Genomic DNA, 22448 nt, shown 5'->3' on the forward strand with positions numbered 1-22448 from the left:
CAAAATAATACTACAAACACTCTGAATATTAAACCACTCCTGGAACCACATCTCACAAAAGTAGGCCAATACTATCATGCTAAACTTAAATAGAGCAACTGCCTGCTAGAGTAAAGCAGGTTTATTTTATTTTAACTTTTTAAAACTTTTATTTTAAGTTCAGGGGTACAAGTGCAGGTTTGTTACATAGGAAACTTGTGTCATGGGGGTTTGTTATTACAGATTATTTCATCACCCAAGTACTAACCCTAGTACCCATTAGTTATTTTTACTGACTGTTTCCTTCCTCCCACTCTCCACCCTCTAATAGGCCCCAGTGTGTGTTGTTCGCCACTATGTATCCATGTGTTCTCATCATTTAGCTCCCACTTATAAGTGAGAACATGCAGTATTTAGTTTTCTGTTCCTGAGTTAGTTTGCTCAGGATAATGGCCTTCAGCTCCATCCATGTCCCTGCAAAGGACACGATCTCATTCTTTTTTATGGCTGCATAGTATTCCATGGTGTCTATGTACCATATATATATATATATATTTTTTTTATCCAGTCTATCATTGATGGGCATTTAGGTTGATTCCATCCTTGTCTTGTGCCAGTTTTCAAGGGGAATGATTCCAGCTTTTGCCCATTCAGTATAATGTTAGCTATAAGTTTGTCATAGATGGCTTTTATTATTTTGAGGTGTGTTCCTTTAATATCTTGTTTGTTGAGAGTTTTGATCATGAGTGGATGTTGCATTTTATTGAAAGCCTTTTTTGCATCTATTGAGATAAGCGTGTGCTTTTTGTCTTTAGTTTCTGTTTATGTGGTGAATCACATTTATTGATTTGCATCTGTTGAACCAACCTTGCATCCTGAGGACAAAGCTTACTTGATCATGGTGGATAAGCTTTTTGATGTGCTGCTGAATTCAGTTTGCCAGGATTTTGTTGAAGATTTTTGTGTCAATGCTTATCAAGGATATTGGCAAAGTTTTTTGTTGTTGTATCTCTGCCAGGCTTTGGTATCAGGATTATGCTGGCCTCATAGAATGGGTCAGAGGGGAGTCCGTCCTCCTCAATTTTTTGGAACATTTTCAGTAGGAATGGTATCAGCTCTTCTTTTACATTTGGCAGAATTCAGCCATGAATTCATCTGGTCCTCGACTTTTTTTGGGGGTGGTAAGCTATTTATTACTGCCTCAATTTCAGAACTCTTTGTTGGTCTGTTCAGGGATTCTATTTCTTCCTGGTTCAGTCTTGGGAGGATGTATGTGTCCAGTAATTTATCCATTTATTCTAGATTTTCTAGTTTATGTGCACAGAGGTGTTCATAATATTCTCTGATGGTGGTTTGTATTTCTGTGGGGTCAGTGGTAACATCCTCCTTGTCATTTCTGATTGTGTTTATTTGAATCTCCTCTCTTGTCTTTTTTATTAGTCTAACTACTGGTCTGTCCATTTTATTAATTTTGTAAAAACACCAGCTCCTGGATTCGTTGATCTTTTGATGGTTTTTCTTGTCCCAGTCTCCTTTGGTTCAGCTCTGATTTTGGTTATTTCTTGTCTTCTGCTAGCCTTGGGATTTGTTTGCTCTTGGTTCTCCAGTTATTTTAGTTGTGATGTTAGGTTATCAATGAGGTCTTTCTAACTTTTTGGTGTGGGCCTTTAGTGCTATAAATTTACCTCTTAACACTACAGTAAGGCATATTTAAATAGGAGACAGAGTCTCCTAACATAATAGTCAGAATGTCCAGGTTACAATAGAAAGTTGCCTGTCATACCAAGAGTCAAGAAAATCACAACTTGAATGAGGAAAATTAGCACACAAACAAACAAACTAACAACAATTACCTGACATCAACACTGAGATAAATCAGGTGCTGGAATTATCTGACGATGATTTTTAAACAGTCATCATAAAAATTCTTTACTAATCGAATACGAATTCTTTTGAAACAATAGAAAAAAAATCCTCAATGTAATAGAATTTATTAAAAAGAACAGTGAAATTAGAGAACAGAGATATACAACAACAGAAATAAGAGTCATGCTAGATGGACTTAACCTAAGCAGTTGGAGATGGCAGCATAGAATTAGTGAACCTGGAGGTTAGAACAATAGAATTCACCCATTCTGAAACAAATAAAATAATAAAAAAAGAACTCCAAGGACCTGAGGGACGATAACAAAAAGTCCCACATTTGTGTCATCACAGTACCAAAAGTAGAGGAAAATGAGAGTGAAGCTGAAGGAATATTTGAAGAAATAATAACTGAAAATTTCCCATATTTGATGATGAAAAGCAATACTTCAGATCCAAGAAGCTGAGCTAATCTCAAATAGGTTACTTGCGACCATTCCCAAGACACGCATTCATCAAATTTTCCAAGGTCAACAGGAAAGAAAAAACCTTAAAGGCAGCTAGAGAAAAGGGTCACTTACAATGGGAACCCCATCAGGCTAACAGCAGACTTCTCAGCAGAAAGCTTGCAAGCAAGACGAGATGAGAGTCCTATGGTCAGCCTTCTTAAAGGAAAGAAATTCCAACCAAGAATTTCATTTCCCACTAAACTAAGCTTCATAAGCAAAGGAGAAATAAAATCTTTTTCAGACAAGCAAATGCTAGTGGAATTCACTACCACTAGACCAGCCTTACAAGAGATCCTTAAGTCTAAAGATTCTAAACATAGAAACAAAAGAAAAATACCTGCTATCAGAAAAACATACTTACATACATGCTCCAAAGACTCTATAAAGCAAGTTCACAATCAAGTCTACAAAACAGCTAGCTAAAAACATGACAGGATTAAAACTTCACATATCAATATTAACCTTGAATGTAAATTATCTAAACAACCCACTTAAAAGGCACATAGTGACAAGTTGAATTGAAATAAACAAAACTCAACTGCCTGCTGTCTTCAAGAGACTCTTCTCACATGTAATGACACCCACAGGTTCACGGTAAAGGGTTAGAGAAAGATCTGTCATGCAAATAGAAAGCAAGCAGGGATTGCTATCCTTACATCAGTTAAAATAGACTTTAAACCAGCAAGAGTTTAAAAAGGCAAAGAAGAGCCTTACATAATGATAAAGGGTTCAACTCAACAATAAGACTTAACTATTCTAAATATATATGCACCTGATGTTGGAGCATCAAGATTCATGTGACAAGTACTTCTAGACCTGTGGAAAGACTTGAGACAGCCACACAATAATGGGGGGGAACTTCAACACCCCTTCTGAGAGCATTAGACAGATCATCACGGCAGAAAACTAACAAAGAAATTCTGGACTTAAAGTCAACACTTGACCAGTTGCACCTACCTAATAGACATCTACAGAATACTCCACCCAACAACTACAGAGTATACATTCTTCTCATCTATACATGGAACATGCTCTATGATTGACCACATGCTCGGCCATAAAGTAAGTCTCAATAAATTCAAAAAAATCTAAATCATACTAAGCATATTTTCTGACCATACTGGAAAAAAATAGAAACTAATACCAAGGAGATTTCTTAAAACCAAAAAATTATGTGGAAATTAAACAACTTGCTCCTAAATGATTTTTGCATAAACAACAAAATTAAGACAGATATCAAAAAATTCAATGAAAATAGACACGATGAACCAAAATCTATAATATGCAGTAAAAGCCATGTTAAGAGGAAAGTTTGTAGTGCTAAATGTCTACATCAAGAAAGATCTGAAATTAACAATCTAATGTTGCACCTAGAGGAACTAGAAAAATGAGAAAAAACTAACCGCAAAGATAGCAGAATAGAAATAACTAAAATCAAGTAGAAATGAATGAAATTGCTATGCAAAAATTCATACAAAGGATTAATGAACCTAAAAGTTGGCTCTTTGAAAGGATAAACAAGATTGATAGACTACTAAGTAGATAAAGAAAAAAGAGAAGATCAACATAAGCACAATAAGAAATAAAAAGATGACATTTGAACTAATCTCAGAAATACAAAAGATCCTCAAAGACTATTATAAACACGTTTATGCATACAAACTAGAAAATCTAGAGAAAATGGATAAATTTCTCCAAACACACAACTTCCCAAGATTCAGTCAGGAAGACATTGAAACCCTGAATGGAGCAATAACAAGCTCTGAAATTGAATCAGTAATTAAAAACCTACCAATCAGAAAAAGCACCTGTCCAAATGGATTCATAGCTGAGTTCTTCCAGTCACACAAAAAGAGCTGGTGTCAATACTACTGAAACTCTTCCAAAATATCAACTAGGAGAGACTGTTCCCTAACTCATTTTACAAAGCCAGCATCATCCTGATACCAAAATCTGGCAAAGAAACAATGAAAAAAAAAAAAAAAGTACAGGCCAATATCCCTGATGAACATAGATGCAGAAGTCCTCAACAACAAATACTAGCAAACCAAATCCATCAGCACAGCAAAAAGTTAATTCACCACGATCAAGTAGACTTCATTCCTAGGATGCAAAGTTGATTCAACATATGCAAATTAATAAATATGATTTATTAAATAAACAGAATTAAAAACAAAAAAAGATCATCTCAGTAGATGCAGAAAATGCTTTCTGTAAAATCTAATATCCTTTCATATTAAAAAACCCTCAACAAACTAGGCATTGAAGGAACATAACTCAAAATTTAATAAGACCATCTATGGCAAACCTACATCCAGCATCATTCTGAATGGGCAAAGACTGGAAGCATTCCTGTTGAGAGCTGGAAGAAGACAAGGATGCCCAGTCTCACCTATTCAACATAGTACTGGAGGACCTAGCCAGAGCAACCAGGCAAGAGAAAGAAGTAAAAGTCATCCACATAGGAAAAGAAGAAGTCAAACTATATCTCTTCACTGATTATGTAATTCTATACCTACAAAACCGTAAAAACTCATCCAAAGGCTCCTAGAACTGATAAAAAAATTCAGTGAAGTTTCAGGATACAAAATTAATATACAAAAATCAATAACATGTCTGTACACCACTGGCATTCAAGCTGAGAGCCAAATAAGGAATGCAGTCCCAGGTACAATAGCCACAACACAAAATGAAATATACATACAAAATAAAATACCTAAGGATACCTGTAGCTAAGGAGATGAAAGATCTCTACAAGGAGAACTACAAAATACTGCTTAAGGAAATCATAGATGACACAAATAGAAAAAATATTCTACGTTCATGGATGGGAATAATTAATAGCATTAAAATGGCCATACTGCCCAAAGGAATCTACAGATTCAACACTATTCCTCTGAAACTACCAATGTAATTTTTTACATAATTAGAAAAAACTATTCTAAAATTCATATGGAACCAAAATAGAGACTGAATAACCAAAGCAATCCTAAAGAAAAAGAATGAAGCTAGAGGCATCACATTACCCAGTTTCAAACTATATTACAAAACTGTAGTAACTGAAATAGCGTGGTACCAGTACAAAAAGAGACATATAGACCAATGAAACACAATAGAGAATCCAGAAATAAAGCCACACACCTACAACCGTCTGATCTTTGACAAAGCTTACATAAATAAACAATGAGGAAAAGACTATTAAATAAATGTTGCTGGAAAAACTGGCTATCCATAGGTGCAAGAATGAATCTGTACCTTTACCTATCACCATATACAAAAAATAATGCAAGGTGGATTAAACATCATGGCCAAGTGGGACTCATTTCAACTGTAAAATGCTGGCTCAGTATTTGAAAATTGATCATTTTTCACATCATTTACCACACAAACAAGCCAAAGAAGAAAAACCATATGATCATATAGATTGACATAGAAGAAACATTTGAGAATATCTAACACCCACTGATAATAACAGTTCTCAGCAAGTTAAGAATAGAGGAATGTTACCTCAACTCTATAAAGATCATCTACAAAAACCCTTTGTGTGATATCATGATTAATGGTGAAAGACTGCTTTCCTCTAAGATCAGGAATAAAACAAATTAACTCTTACCACTCTTTTTAATCAAAACACTGAAACTTCTAACCATTGCAATAAGGCAAGAAAAAGAAATGAAAGGCATATAGATTGGAAAGAAAGAAAGAAAAGCATATCTATTTATTGACAACATGATTTTGTATGTGGAAAATCCCAAGGAATCTATAAAAATTCTCCTAGCTGAGTTTGGAAAAGTCACAAGATACCAGATCCATTGAATTTTTACATACCAAAAATAAATGCAGAAGCCAAAATCTAAAATATAATACCATTTATAGTCACTCAAAATAAAATTAAACACTTTGATAAACACTTAGCAAAACATATACAGGATTTGTATGCAGAAAATTATTAAATGCAGATTAGAGAAGGCAAAGACTAAATAAAGAGACATGGCATCTTCATGAATTAAAAGACTCCACATAAACATGTCAGGTCTTTCCACACTGATCTGTAAATCTAAGGCAATTCCTATAAAAATACTAGTAAGGCCTTTTGTAGACATAGACAAGCAACATTATTCTAAAAATTGATGTGGAAAGACACAGGTCCTAGAATAGCAAAAACAGTCTTCACAGAGAATAATGAAAGTGAGAGGAGTAAACCTACCACATATAAAGACTTCCTGTATAACTACAAGAATCAAGTTGTGGTATTGCTAGAGGATAGATGCATAGATCAATGAAACAGAACAGAAAACTTGGAAATAGACCTCTGCAAATATGTCTAGCTGTTTTTTTGACAAAGGTGCAAAAGTAATTGAATGGAGGAAGGACATCCTGTCTGACAAATAGTGCCAGAGAAGAAGAAAAAGAAAAGGAGAAGAAGGAAGAGAAAGAGAAGAAGGAGATGGAGAAGGAAGAAGAAGGAAAAAGGAAGAACAAAGAGGAGGAGGAGGAGGAGGCAGGGGAAGGAAGAGGAAGAAGCTCAACCTAAACCTGACACTTTATATAAAAATTAACTCAAAATGGATCTTGGACTTAAACGTAAAATGTAAAGCTATAACACTTTTAGGGAAAAAAAAGGAAGAAATCTTTGGAATCTATGCCTGGGCAGAGTTCTTAGACTTGACACCAAAAGCATAATCATTAAAAGTAAAAATTAATAAATTATACTTCATAAAAATAAAAAAAATTACTCTGTAAAGCCCATATTAATAGAATGAAAAGACAAGCTACAGACAGAGAAATAATTATATGCAAACCACATACGTGACAAAGAACTATTATCTAGAATATATAAATAAGACTCAAAACTCAATATAAGGACAGACATTTCAGGAAAGAGGATACACAGATGTCAAGTAAGCACATGAAAAATGGTTCAGCACCATTGGCCATCAATGAAATTTAAATTAAAACCCAATGAGGTATCACAATGCATTTATCAGAATGGCTAAAATGAAAAACAGTGAGACGTAAATGCTGGTGAGAATGCAGAGAAACTGGATCACTCATAGATTGCAGATGGTAGTGTAAAATGGTACAGCCACTCTGGAAAATAGTTTTCCAGTTTCTTATAAAACTAAACATACAATTGCCATACAATCCAGCAACTGCACTTGTGGGCATTTTTCTGAGAGAAAAAGATTATGTTTACATAAAAACTTGTATACAAAAGATTATAGCAGCTTTTTTCATCATAGCCCCAAATTGGAAGCAGTCCAGATCTCTTTCAACAGGTAAATAAATGGTTAAACAAACTAGTTCTTCCATACCATGGAATTCTAACCAATGGTGAAAAGGAAAGCGCTATTGATACATGCAATAATCCGGATGAATCTCTAGAGAATTATGCTGTGTGGAAAAAACCAATTCCAAAGGGTTCTATACCACATGGTTCCATTTATATAACATTCCTGAGATGACAGAATTATAAAGATGACAAAAAATTAGTGGTTGCTAGGAAGTAAAAGTGATGGGGAACAGGAGGAGAAGCAAGGGGTAGGGATAGGGGCAGCTGTGGTTATAAAAGGTAGCCTGAGGGATCCTTGTGACTGAATTGTTCTGCATCATGACTGTGTCGCATACCACTATGTCCAGCTAGTTTTTAATTTTTTTGTAGAGATGGGGTCTCCATGTGTTGCCCAGGCTGGTCTTGAATTCTTGGCCTCAAGTGATCCTCTCACTTGGCATCCCAAAGTGCTGGGACTATCGGACTATAGGTGTGAGTCATCACACCTGGCCTTTTCATATCCATGATAATAGGATAGGTTAAAGGGCCTTTGTTTTTTTTGTTGTTGTTTGTTTTTTTTTTCCTCTTCAGGGACATGATCTGTTCAAAAACACAACACTTAATGAAGGTTCTACCATCCTTTTGTCTGCTTATAACGATGGAAAGTCATAGAAGGAAAAGGGAACTAGATTTGTAGAATTCATTGTGGTATTTGATATATTTAACAATAAATTAAAATAACATATAAAAAAAAACTCCTAAATTTAAAGTATTTCTTTGAAGTATCACTTTGAAGTGATCTTCCTATCATTGGTTGTCTCCATTGTGGGCAATTGTTGTGGCACCACGAGGTTTCAGAAGGAGCAGAAAAACATTCCTAAAGCATGTTGTATGAGCCTCCTCTATTCTGCAGATGTTTGTTCAGGGATGGTGCTGGCCACCCTATCTCAGACCTCCTACCATGAATGGTTCTGCAAATACGGTGGGACAGCCCCAGGAAGATTGCTTTGAGAAGTCAGGAATGTCTAGTGAATCAATGGAGTATTATTTTGGGTACTGAAGAGGTTAGGTATGTGCAGCACAATGTCTGCACTTAGAACATAACTAATCAACGTTCATTTGCCTTCATCCACCCATTCCTCTAGCTGTCATAGCTCCTTTTACTTTCACACACAGGAAAGGGAGAAATCCACTGTTAAAACCCAAATAACTTTGAGCTTTTTATGCAAAGAAGGGGTAGACCAATGTTGCTTACATAAATGAGTCCACAAGTGCCTGTGAATTTTTCATTGAAAGAATATAATTCTATTTAATCAGAATTTTTAAAATAAATTGGTTTTGTGCAATTTTAGAGGAGGGGTGGGGAGGACAGGGTCTCACTCTGTTGCCCAGGCTGGACTACAGTGGCACAACCACTGCTCACTGCAGCCTCGACCTCCTAGGCTCAAACGATCCTCCCACCTCAGCCTCCTGAGTAGCTGAGACAATAGGCATGTGCCACTACACCTAGCTAATTTTTAAACTTTTTGTAGAGGCAGGGTCTTACCATGTTGCCCAGACTGGTCTAGAATTCCTGGGTTCAAGCAATTCTTCGTCTTTGGCATCCTAAAATGTTGGGATTACAGGTGTCAGCCACCACACCTGGCCTGTAATGGGTAATCTTTATTTAGGTAGTTGACCACTTCAGCATTCTAGGTGCAATAACCTTAGTCCTTTTCCCATTGCAATTGATCCAGCTTTCCATAATAGGACCCTCTGGGACATAAGTTCATGCGTCAGTGGCTGGTTTCATTGAGAGGTTTCCTACAGTGGCTGTTAATTCAGACTATGAAACCTTATGGACTCAGGCTTGAATCCTGGATATTACACTTAGAAAATTATTTAACTTTTTCACGCTTCCATGTCCTCATATGTAAAGTGGGGGAAATAATAGCCACTTCACTATGCAATTGAGAAGAATTAATGAGCTTCTGTGTATATAAAGTATCCACTACTGTTCCATCCACAGAATAAATGGTCAGGAAGCAAACAGAAGGATCAAAGAGTATCCACAAAACAAAGACCTCCCTGGGTGGCTGAATGTATTGCTTTGCCCAAGAGCACCAACAGAGGAAACTCTTTGGCATGGACCTTCTTGAAGTCAGTCACCATATGTACTTGGTTCTCTGAATTCTTCTGGCCTCCCACCTTGACACTTCTGAACCAGAGAACCATTAGCAATTACTGTGTTGAACGCATGCCATATTTTCTTGATATAATGTCTGTTTTCTATATTTGTTTATAATTATAATGTAGTGTAGACTTTCTTTTCTGAAATTTATCATCTTCTAAAAGTTCTAGTTATATTTCTTTAAATGAGGATCTATGAGGTTTTCAATGGGAAAAGAAAATTTTCAATTAATATATTTTATTATATACTATCTCGGTCCAAAAAGAATTTGGGGCAGCTTACAAAGTGAATATAGATACTAAAAAATAGAACATGATAACCAAAGGCAAGTAAAAGACAGATTTTGGCCTACACATACATTAATGTATAGGCAGCACTTATGTATACATTTATTTTTACTTTACAAAAGATAAAATTAACGTGTTTTTTTTCATGATCCAAAATTGTATTTTTAAACAGATACTGTCTTCATTTACTGATAAAGAACTCTTAGCTTATGCAAAAGCTGGAGCAGTAGCTGAAGAGGTCTTGGCAGCAATTAGAACTGTGATTGCATTTGGAGGACAAAAGAAAGAACTTGAAAGGTTTGAGTTTCTTTTTTAAATGGATAGATATGTTAAATTCTGTCTTCTCATATGCCCTTCAGATTGATAGCGTTAATTATAAGCATTTTTCCCATATATATGTTTTCTGAAATAGCTTAATGGATATATTACAGCATAACTAATATTTTGGAAAAGTTGCGATTCTAATTGTACTTTTCTTTTATCTGCTAATTCAAAGAGTTTCTAGATGGGCAATAACATAAAAATAGTTTCCTAAGGCTGAAATGTATTTTCTACCTCTGATTTTTTTCCTCTATCAAGTTAATTAGTGATTCTCTAAGATTGACTGAGTATTTTGTGTAAGATCTATGGGTACATTTTAATCTGTGGTTCATTTTCCTTTCTGCCCAGGCCCCTACTCAGTTGACATATGCTACATGATTTGGAAGATAAAAATATAACCAAAAAGCACTTATGTATACAAAAGTTCAAAATCTTTTATATTATATGTTGTTTAGTATGATGCTTGCAACTCTTCCCTTTTATTAGATTTCTGAGAGCATAGATGGTAATTTATTGAAATTTATAATATAAATCAGATTACTGATTTCTAAGCAGCAACAGATTTTATTTAAAATTGAATATAAATTATAATATTCTGATGCTATAACATTTCAATCTTATGAATATATATGTATTTGAAAGTGTGAAAAAGTAAACTGTATTGGTTAAGGAGGTTATACATTGTGTGGTACAGCCATAAAGAAAACCGAGGGAATTTTCAGAAATCAGAATAGTGGTTAGCTCTGGGGAAGATGAGAAGTTGTGTGAGGAGAGCCAAACACACAGCAGGGGATTCTGTGGTTCTGGCAGTGTTCTGTTTCTTGATCTCAGGTGTACTTACATGAGTATTCACTGCATATTTTTTTTTTTAACTGTGCATATGTGTTTGGAGTACTCTTGTTCATATGGTATATTCACACATATAAAGATAGTCCTCTGAGAATAATTTATAATGGTTAAGTGCCATAGTTCAAAGGAAAGCGGTATCTATGTTCCATTTTGATTTTTGCTAAAGTCTTTGCTTCTGATTTAAAATATGTCTGACTAATAAAATGAGGAGTCCTGCTTAATGACTGAGCAAATATTCAATGAAATAAAGCCCTGGCTCTCATGGAGCTTAAATTCTAATGGGGGTGGGTAAGGTTACAAACAACCACAAATAATCAAATAGGTTATACACCAGTTGGGGTAAATATTATTTGGGGAAATAAAATAAGAGAATCATGAGGATACTATTTAGATAAGTTATTCAGAAAAATATTTTTTGATTAGCTGCTATTTTAGCAGAGACATAATGAAGTTTCGAGTTTGGAATTTTTTCCAGTTTTCCTCAGAGAAAAGGTGGACCAGAAAAATAATATGCCCAACAGCCCAACAGTGTTGGAAGACAGACAAAACTTAACAGCTTCTTCCTAGTTCTCAGCTGGGGGAAAACATCTCTCCATAGAAGTTAGATTCTCAGGCCTGGCTGCTATCTGCAATTGGGGTCTGAATTTATACTGCTCTGTGGACTAGGAAACAATCTCTCTCCAAAGCTGAGGATTTCACATTAAAAATGAGTCCTAATCCAGTGATACCAGAGTATCTGGTAGAAGAAATACAAAATTATTGAAAATTAAAGAACTAAACATCTAAATCAAGAAGTTAGAGAGAGAACAATAAAATATTAGAAGGAAATAATAAGGGTAAGAGCAAAAATTAATTTAATAGAAAATAAAGGCAAAAGAGTAGAAGATTGACAAATCCATAAACTAATTCTTTAAAAAGACTTATAAATAACTATCTTGTATGTTTAATCAGGAACAAAAAAAGAATGAATAGGGAAAACTTGTAACAGATTTAAAAATCTATTTTTAAATTACAGCTTTATACCAGTAAATTTTAAAACCCTCAAGATATAGACAATATGCTAGAAAAATGTAGGTTAAAATCCTCATGTAAGAAGAAGAAAATCTGAGTAAACCCATAATCATTAAAAGAATTGAATTCAAAGTTAAAAATCTCCATTTTCCACTACTTCTCTCCCGCAAGTAGAAATCACAAGTCTGGATAATTTTGTAGGAAAGTTCTACCACAACTTCAAGAAAGAGATAACCCTATCTTACATAAATTGTTGTAGAAAATGGAAAAAAAGTTGTGAGTTCGTTTTATGGGGCTAGTGTAACTTTGATACTACAACCAGGCAGGTATAATATGAGAAAGGAAAACTAAAGGACAGTTTCACCTAAAACATAGATGCTGAAATTATAAATAAATAAATTACTAGCTAAATAAATCCATGTGAAAAATACCAAATTGAAAACATCCTGAACATGCTGGCTTTGTCCTACGATTGCAAAGATAGTTTTAACTTTAGGAAATCTGTTAATATAATTAACCATATTAATAGATTAAAAGAAAAAATTTGTTTTAATATAAGGGGAAAAGCATTAATTGTATATGATTCATGACAAAAACTCATAAAACTAGGAATAAGAAACAACCTTCTTAATTATTAGAGACCCACAGGAAACATTTAGTGGTGAAACATTAAAAACATTTTAACACTTAAAATAATGAATGAAATAAATACGTACAATTTTGTCTGTCAATTAAAAAAATAAGAAAAAAATGAATGAGGCAAGTGTGTTTGATAGTATCATTTCTATGTACTCTTGTACTAGTACTAGATAATAAGACCAATAGAACAAATAAGAGTAAGAATGAAAAAAAGAAAACAAAAAAAGAAAAGCAATAAGGATTGGAAAACAGCAAGAAAACTGTCATTATTCACAGACGATAAGATTGTCTACACAGAAATTCCAGTAGATTTTATAAGCTAACAAAATACAATAAGATCTCTGGGTACCTATCATTATTCAGAATAAATGGCATTCCTGTAAATCAGGAATGAACAATTAGAAAATATACAGTATTTCATCCATTCAGAATGAATCCATCATCTCTGAAATTGAAATAAACCTACCAGTCAGTGCCATCTTACATTTGCTATGGATCTGGGTTGAAGTCCAATTCTTTCAGGCAGGATTTGTGTTTGCTTCTGTGATTCACCGAAGGCACTGCTAACCTGAGACCACCTTACATTAAATTCTGTGTCTAGCTGTTTTTGGACCACACTGGTAGTGTGAATTCATACTCAGACCTGACTGACATAAGATTACAAACTGATGGTCTGATGTCCTTGCCAGGTTGGCCATTTCTTAAAAGTTTATTTATTAGACAAGTTGATTCAGCACCTACAACATGCCAGGCACTGTGCTAAGTTCTAGGTTTTCCTTTTCTTTTCCTTTTTATTTTATAAAAGTCTAAACAAAGCTAGGGCTCTAGGTTTTCAGCTGTGAATCAGAAACAGGATATTGTATGATCTTCAGTCAAAATAATAAGATGGATAAAAATGGAAGGAATAGAGAAAGGAGGAATAAATATAAGGAATTGTCAAAGAAAAAATTAAAAATATTGATTTAAAAATGTGATCTGAAAGAATCAAGGTGAGTAATGATGATGATGGGGAGCGCAAGTTAACTTTAAATATGGTGGTTGAGGCAGGCGTGTCTGAGGAAGTTTCATCTCAGCTGGGACCTGAGGGATGAGAAAAAGCATGCCATGGTGGGGAGAGAGATGGGATGGGTTGGAGGAAGTGTCTTCCAAATTTCCTGGGGTGGCCAAGACTTTAGCATGTTCTAGGAAACATCATAAGGCTTGCATGACTGAAGCTCAGTTGAGTGAGGGGAGATTGGGGTGGGCAGGGGCCAGAATGTGGGGATGGTGGGCCATAGTGAAGAGTTGGGATTGTATTCCAAGGGCACAAGGGAGTGGTTGAGGGTGTTAAATAGAGGAATGACATCCACATTATGTTTTCAGATTGTTTCTTTGCCTGTAATGGGTCTCATGAATGGATGTGAGAAGTCAAAGAGTAGAAGCAGGGAGACCAGTGGAGAGACTGGCAGAGTGGTCCAGGCCAGAGCATCTCCCTGGTCTGGATCAGAGGCAGGAGAGGGGTGACAGGTACCTAGATTTGGAATATAATTTGGAAGTAGAATTGATGACTCTTCTTAGACCAAACATAACCAGTTTTCATTCCTGTTCTCCTTCCCTTCTCTGCTTTTACATGAAGTAATCGAGGTCTTAATCTGGCTTTCTCTTCAAATTATCAGTGCAGGAGGGAAGCTGGCTGTCTTTGAATGGAAATTTAACCAGAAGTTAAAATAAATTCCATTCAATTGTATAGAATAGTTTTGTTCTTTTTCATTTAAAAATATTTTTCTCTTTTATGTGTCTTAAAAATATATTTATCTATTAGTATTCATTTCTGTTTGCTTAATCAAAATTGTTCCTTACTCTCATAAGTAGTTACTTGCATTATTGATAAATATTTTTATAATATTTAAGATGAGTCATATTTCCTACATACCAATGGTTTTGTTATATAACTTTAGTCTCTTTTAGTCACTCCTACTTTCATGATCATTTCCATACTAAAGCTTTTGATGAATGGATGATTTTAATATCTGGTTTTATATATGGCATTTGTAATGAAAAACAACAAAGAGCTTATGGAAAAGGAGTATTGTTTATGTCTCGTTTCCCTTTACCCCCTTCTTTCCTTTATTTCTCCTTTCTGATGTGTAAATGATTTTCCTCCTTGTGCTTCTGTGCAAATGTTTCCTCTGGCTGCATAGGACAACGTCAGACTGGTTTCTACATTAGTCTCGGTAAGCGAGAACTGAAATAAAGGAGATAACAGTGTGGTACATATGTATTAAAATTCCTTAAATGTACTCTTATGTAAGTTGTGCCCAGTGGTAGCATTCACCTCAGACCAACTCATAAAGTGAGAGATATGTATATGTCTCTGTGTTATGTGTGTGTGCATGTGTGTATATAAATCATTGAAATGTTTCTCAAAAATAATTTTTCTGTTCAGATGATAACTGGCAAGTTGAGGATTTACATTTTGGGGGGTAGAAACTGATGATGTGTTGATATGTTGTCACTATGAAGTTCTGCTTAAATTTCATCTTTAGTGAACACAGTAGTGATGTAAATTTCACTTGGCATGCTTTTGTAACTCTGTAATGTACCTATGTACCTAGTTAAAGTAGTCATGAAAGCAAGAAACAATACATGTTCATATCTGGACAGTGCTTGAACTCTGCTGTACATACTAATGGAACAAGTTCTCCAAAGGAAATTAATATAATACTATATAATATTTATATAGTTGTGAATTTTATGGATCAAAGACCTTAAAGTATGACTTTTATATGGAAGTAAGTTCATTAATTTCAACAATTATTAGCTCCTCCTCTATCCAAGTTAATGCTCTAGGTTCTTCAAGGAGTTGTGATTAAGAAAATACAGACAGATTGAAGGCAATCTGTCCTGTTTCACTAATCCTTTTACCTTCGTTCTATATTTGCAAAATTCTTTGTTTTCCTTTAACTCTGGGCTCCATTAGCTTATTTCACAGCTATCTTCTTAAACAGAGTAGTCTTCTCTGTTCCTTTCAAATGAAGATCAAGTTACAGACATCATCTCCTTTAGCTTTAACGTCAAAAATTGACCACTCTCTGAGGCTTTAAAAAATATTTGAATTACAGTTGGGAATAACCTTTAGGTCATTAGAACTGGAGAAATAAAATCTGTCAGTGATTCCAACATTGTTTTTCGATGTTTTTCATTTGCTCGTTTTTGCTCCTTTTGTATAGTTTCCTATATTTGCTCTAAGAAGTATTAATGGTTGCTCTCCAGGTTTGGTTAATGTAGGGTAGATCTTTTGCTATGAATGGGTCCAGGGCTATAGATATGCTAAGAATTTAATTTTTCTCAGTCACTGAGTTAGCCAGAAGCCCTGGATGGCCCAAGCCACCAGGTCAGAGCCTGTTAGTTCAGCAGCAGGCAGCTATGGCATGACAAGTGTTGGGAGCATTAACAGAGGGAAGGGCAAGTAGTCAATATGTAGAAAGGAGAAGGAAGAGAGGGAATGCTGATGAATAATTATGTACTTTTATATACCTGTAAGCCAAATAATTTTTGTAGGTCAGTGATTTTTAAAATAAATGTCTACAGAAATAAGATAAATTGTACAGCTTTTTTAAATGTAAAAAGTATTACATGGCAATTCAGAATTCTCAAAATGCTCTCACACATGTAACCTCTCAGTTGGTCATTCCAACAGTCCTAGAGGAAGGCAGGACAGAGAGCAAACTGTCTCCAAACTTTCTTAATGTTCAGAGATTTAAATGACTGTCCCCTTTTTTTTTTTTTTTTAAGAACTTTCTAACATTATCTCTCCATTTTATTACTTAATTAAAGAGGCATGCAGATTTTGAAGGGAAGACACCGGTTTTTCCATGGCTTCCACTTTGTTTTGTGTACGAAACAATATAAGTTCTAGAAGTTTGCTAAATATTGCTTCACTTATTTTGCTATTGCTAAAGCCAGAGTAGGAAATTTTAGAAGACTCCCCTACAAATAAGTTAATCTCTGTAAATTTCAGTTTCTTCTTCTGCAAAAAGGGAGTAAAACAGTACTACTATATAGGGTCAATGTATGAGCAGCAGGACAAAGTGCATGTATATCACCAGGACTGAGCACATCCTAGCCACTCTGTAACTATCATGCTATATTGACATGTTTTCATAAAATGTGTGAGTATATGTGATCATTTTTGGTTTTTTCCCAGGTACAACAAAAATTTAGAAGAAGCTAAAAGAATTGGTATAAAGAAAGCTATTACAGCCAATATTTCTATGGGTGCTGCTTTCCTGCTTATCTATGCATCTTATGCTCTGGCCTTCTGGTATGGGACCACCTTGGTCCTCTCAGGGGAATATTCTATTGGACAAGTACTCACTGTAAGTGGTTTATATTGAGAAATGAGCCATTATTATAAAATACCAATGAAATCCAGTAATGTTGGCTTGACTTTAGAAGAACATATTTTGAACAACTATTGAATACTACAGACACATGCACTACTAGGTTAAAAAGTGGAAAAAAATTGGATGCATCCGACAACCAATTTTTTGCTTGTTTGTTTGTTTTTGCAGATATATTGCACAATTTATCCTGTAGCCTAAATAATATTAATCTTAGCAATCTCAGTAGCATGAACTTTTATTTGTTGAGATTATTTGTGCCAAACTTGATGCTAAACACTTCACTTTTATTTTCTGATTTACTATTCCCAAAAATGGCAAAATACACATTTTGACTTCTTTTCAAATTATTTCGAATGGCAGCTAATCCACCTCACAAATTATGGAAGTTGTTCCTCTTCCTAAAAGATTGTTTGGAAGTTTTCTACATTATAGACCTTTGTGCAAGCACAGAAGTCTTGCCATTTAATGTTACCCTCTTTTATTTTAAAGATAATGAAATAATTTGCAAACCAAACTCAATTCGTATCTGGATCTAATAAAATACACTGTTAGAAGAGTCACTTAGTTCCTTTTTCATAGGCCACGCAGAAATAGATTGAGATAGTGAGAAATGATATTTTGTAGAATCCCTTAAAACAATCCCCTTTTTCAGGAGCCAGATTTGTAATATGGATGCAATAATTGCTTCTTCAATGTTTTCAAATTTGCCTTATCCAACTTTGCTCAGTCAGGAATGGCTTTTCCCATAAAGTTTTTTTTTTTTTTTTTTTTTTTTTTTTAAGTATAATGATGCTGTGGGTGATCCTTGGTTGTCATAACAGATGTTTTCCGTTTAACTGTGATTGAGATAAGCAGTTTAAATCCAGTGTTCTCTGGGCATGAATATACCTCACAAACTGGAGACATCCAGAATAGGGAGTGTGGGGTTTGATATCGGACCAACTTGATTCAAATGGCAGCTGTGTCACTTTTTAGCTGTATGATTTGGGGCAGCCAGCTAAACTTTTCAAGCCTCTGCTACCTCTTCTGCCAAGTGACATGAAAGGAATGAGCCCTAACTTTCAGTGTTGTTTTGAGGACTAATTGAGATAATGAATATAGAATCACTTAGCAAAGTTCCTTCTGTGTAAATTATTGAGCAATATAATTCCATGTGATTTAGAAAAAATGAATAATGACATTAATTTTCATCAACCCCAAAGAGAAACACAGTTAAGTCTTTACCAATAAGAAACTGATTTGCACAAAACAAACAAACAAACAAAAAGGCCTAAAGAGAACACAGCCTTGTTGCAAAAAAGACAACCTGATAAAGTATCAATGCCTTAGGTGTGTGTGCTTTATAATTAACAAAAGGCATTCAAACCTGATAAAGTATCAATGCCTTAGGTGTGTGTGCCTTATAGTTAACAAAAAGCATTCATATACTCTGTTTTATCATGATACAACATCTCTATGATTGCTGGGTAGGGGGAACAGATAGAATCTTGCCTGTTTTTGCAAATGAAGAAGTTGAAGCCAAATATTCTAAGAGAATGGCCTAACAACATATAACTAGTTAGTACTAATTTAGGATTCAGAACTGGTTCTTCTGACTCCTCTAATAGTGTTTATTTCCACTTTGCCTTGCTGATGATCTAAATTAAAAAATCTTAGACATTGAAGAAATAAAAAAAATCCTATTATAATATTCTAGCCCTATAAAATTTAAATCATTGTTTCATTGAGCAAGTAAGACTAATTCTGCATTCTAAATTGAAAAGTATTTAAACTTCTAAAATATTTTTAGTGTGGGCAACATAGTGAGATCTCATCTCTATAATTTATTTTTTAATTAGCCAGATATGGTGGCACTTGTCTGTAGTCCCAGCTACAGCCTGGGATGGGAGGGTTATCTGAACCCAAGAGGTTGAAGTTGCAGTGAGCCAAGATTGCACCACTGCACTGCAGCCTAGGCAACAAAACAAGACCTTGTCTTAAAATTTAAAAAAAAAAATTTTTTTGCTATTTTTTAATTGACAAATCATAATTGCATTACACTTATGGAGTACAATGTGATGCTTATATATACACACACATACACACAAAATGTGGAGTGATCAGATCAAGCTAATTAACATATCCATCACCTCACTTGACACTTTTTGAGGTGACACATTTGAAATTTACTATTGGCTAGGCATGGTGGCCCATGCCCGTAATCCCAGCACTTTTGGAGGCTGAGGCAGAAGGATTGCTTGAGGCCAGGAGACCAGCCTGGAACACATAGCGAGACCCTGTCTCTAGAAAAAATAAAAAAAAATTCTCAGATTTGATGATGCATGCTTGTAGTCCTAGCTACTTGGGAAACTGAGGCAGGAGGATTGCTTGAGCCCAGGAGGTAGAGGTTATAATGAGCTCTGATTGCACCACTGCACTCCATCCTGGGTGACACAGTGAGACCCTGTCTCTTAAAAAAGAAAAAAAATGAAAAAAAGGAATTAAATGTACTGTTAGTTTCAAACTATTGAAATATTTTTAACACCTAATATTTATATGTTGCCTCGCCATTTTAAATTTTAATTACCTATGTTAGAAAAAGACAGAAGAAGTATGAAAAAAAAATTGCTATCACTATCTAAGTAGCCTGATGTTTTTTCTTCACATTCCTCAGGTGTTCTTTTCTGTATTAATTGGGGCTTTTAGTGTTGGACAGGCATCTCCAAGCATTGAAGCATTTGCAAATGCAAGAGGAGCAGCTTATCAAATCTTCAAGATAATTGATAATGTAAGTCTGAGTTGGTTTGAGTCTTAGTTCAAACCAACCTGATTTATAACCCATCTGTCTAAAAGATTGTCCAGTTAAGAGTCAATTTCTTTGTCACTTTATCCAGCTTTCCACAAAATATCACTAAAAGTAGTTATTGTAACCTAGTAATCTCTTAAAATTTGATTCTGTTTAGAAGCCAAGTATTGACAGCTATTCGAAGAGTGGGCACAAACCAGATAATATTAAGGGAAATTTGGAATTCAGAAATGTTCACTTCAGTTACCCATCTCGAAAAGAAGTTAAGGTATAGTGATAAATGATTAATCAACAATTAAACTATTGAATGACGAGTTTCTGATGTTTTCTTGTAGAGATTATTTTTTTTAAAAGTGCATGTATATTTAAACCTAGTATTGAACAGTCAGTTCCTATACCCTGTGTCTGTGAATTGCCTTGAAGTTTTTTTTCTCACTCGTCCTGGTAGATCTTGAAGGGCCTGAACCTGAAGGTGCAGAGTGGGCAGACAGTGGCCCTGGTTGGAAACAGTGGCTGTGGGAAGAGCACAACGGTCCAGCTGGTGCAGAGGCTTTATGACCCCACAGAGGGCATGGTGAGATGACCCATGCTGAGCTAGACCCTGCGGTGATCAGCCGTCACATTGCACATCTTTCTGATGTTACCCTTTCAACTACAAATGTATGAAAGTCACACTTACTTTTTATTCCAGGTCAGTGTTGATGGACAGGATATTAGGACCATAAACGTAAGGTTTCTACGGGAAATCATCGGTGTAGTGAGTCAGGAACCTGTATTGTTTGCCACCACGATAGCTGAAAACATTCGCTATGGTCGTGAAGATGTCACCATGGATGAGATTGAGAAAGCTGTCAAGGAAGCCAATGCCTATGACTTTATCATGAAACTGCCTCATGTAAGTTGTCCTTGCCCTTTGCCTTTCTAGAGGTGCAAAAAATAAAATGCAGGCCTACTACATAGGAAGTTAGGAAACCACTATAAATCGGAGGAAGAGAAATCCTAAGAAGGGAAAGTAAGATTACCTCAGATTTGAAAGTTCTAGCAGTATCAACTGGTCGTAGACATATTTTTAAAAACTGAGGTTGGTTATTGTGCTAAATAAGATTTAAAGAACTGGACCTGTTATTACCTGTGAGACTTGGGTTGTGTATGGGATTCCTTACCAATTTAAAATATGAGCCGAGATAGCTTGTCCTTATGCTAAATCATCCTGGGTTTTCTGTGGTAGAAATTTGACACCCTGGTTGGAGAGAGAGGGGCCCAGCTGAGTGGTGGGCAGAAGCAGAGGATCGCCATTGCACGTGCCCTGGTTCGCAACCCCAAGATCCTCCTGCTGGACGAGGCCACATCAGCCTTGGACACAGAAAGTGAAGCAGTGGTTCAGGTGGCTCTGGATAAGGTCAGTGAGGCTTAGTTCAAACCAACCTGATTTATAAGCGTAAGAATATTCTACTATTAATTCTTGTTAATATTGGTCTTAGAAAATGAAATTTCTGATAGCTTCTAAGTGATTCCTTCAGATATTAAAATAAAAGCATTAGGCCTCTTTGAAATCTTTCTCTATTTGTTTTATTGTTCAATTTATACTTATTTCTCTGATCTTATTTTAAGTGATGATGAATAAATTTTCATCTAAAGACACTTGCTAATCTTTTAAATTAAAACATAGAAATATAGATACAAGTGAAAATTCATCTTCATTGTGATCTTCAAAACTTGACTATGTGGATAACCCTGTTATGTAGGTTTTGAGAGTTTGTAATATTGCCAGGAAGAGAAAAATACAACCTGAAGGTTCACACATAATTTTCAAGACATTGAATGCCACTTGAAGACTCTATGGGAAATAAGAAACCTCTTATTTCCAGGAGAGGGGCAGAGAGCCTGTGATACTGAAAACCTACCTAAGCCATGGCACGTTATTGACTCTCAACAGAGTTTGACTGTCCTGCGATTCTGGAGTCCATATGACTCATTCACCAAATAGCATTTGAGTGTTTGCCCTGTGCCAGGCACTGTGCATTTGATCTCCAGCATGTGATAGTAATGGAGATAATTCTGTGAGGACTGAGAATGTGGAGAGTGAGACCTTATAACCAAAGGAGTTCCAAGTTGAGATGTCACAGTAGATTTCAAAGATGAACTCATATTTGTTTCAACTCTCCCTGTCTCTAATAAAACAACTCTTGAATGTTCCTTTAAACATCTTGTCAATGTGCTTAATACATTTTTGAGGGAGGAAAAAAAGCAGTTTACTAAACATTCTGTGACCAAAATAGAGGCAGATGGGATTGTGGCTACTTTTTCCACCCTCATTTTGCTTAATCTGTGATTTCACCTCTGTGTTTTTCTTTTTCCTTCCTTCCCTCCCTCCCTCC

General features: G+C 35.3%; 1 protein-coding gene across 1 annotated transcript in view; it reads left to right on the forward strand.

The window, feature by feature from the left end:
• Positions 1–22448, forward strand: part of ABCB1 (ATP-binding cassette, sub-family B (MDR/TAP), member 1) — a 225668-nt gene that overhangs the window by 159133 nt on the left and 44087 nt on the right. The window contains exons 9-15 of the mRNA XM_011961765.1: positions 10253–10377; positions 17087–17258; positions 19939–20052; positions 20228–20338; positions 20519–20644; positions 20762–20965; positions 21299–21469. Of these exons, the coding sequence (XP_011817155.1) occupies positions 10253–10377; positions 17087–17258; positions 19939–20052; positions 20228–20338; positions 20519–20644; positions 20762–20965; positions 21299–21469 (1023 nt within the window). The remainder of the gene's footprint in view (positions 1–10252; positions 10378–17086; positions 17259–19938; positions 20053–20227; positions 20339–20518; positions 20645–20761; positions 20966–21298; positions 21470–22448) is intronic.

Source organism: Colobus angolensis, unplaced genomic scaffold (genome assembly GCF_000951035.1).
Source record: "Colobus angolensis palliatus isolate OR3802 unplaced genomic scaffold, Cang.pa_1.0 Scaffold569, whole genome shotgun sequence".
Classification (NCBI taxonomy): domain Eukaryota; kingdom Metazoa; phylum Chordata; class Mammalia; order Primates; family Cercopithecidae; genus Colobus; species Colobus angolensis.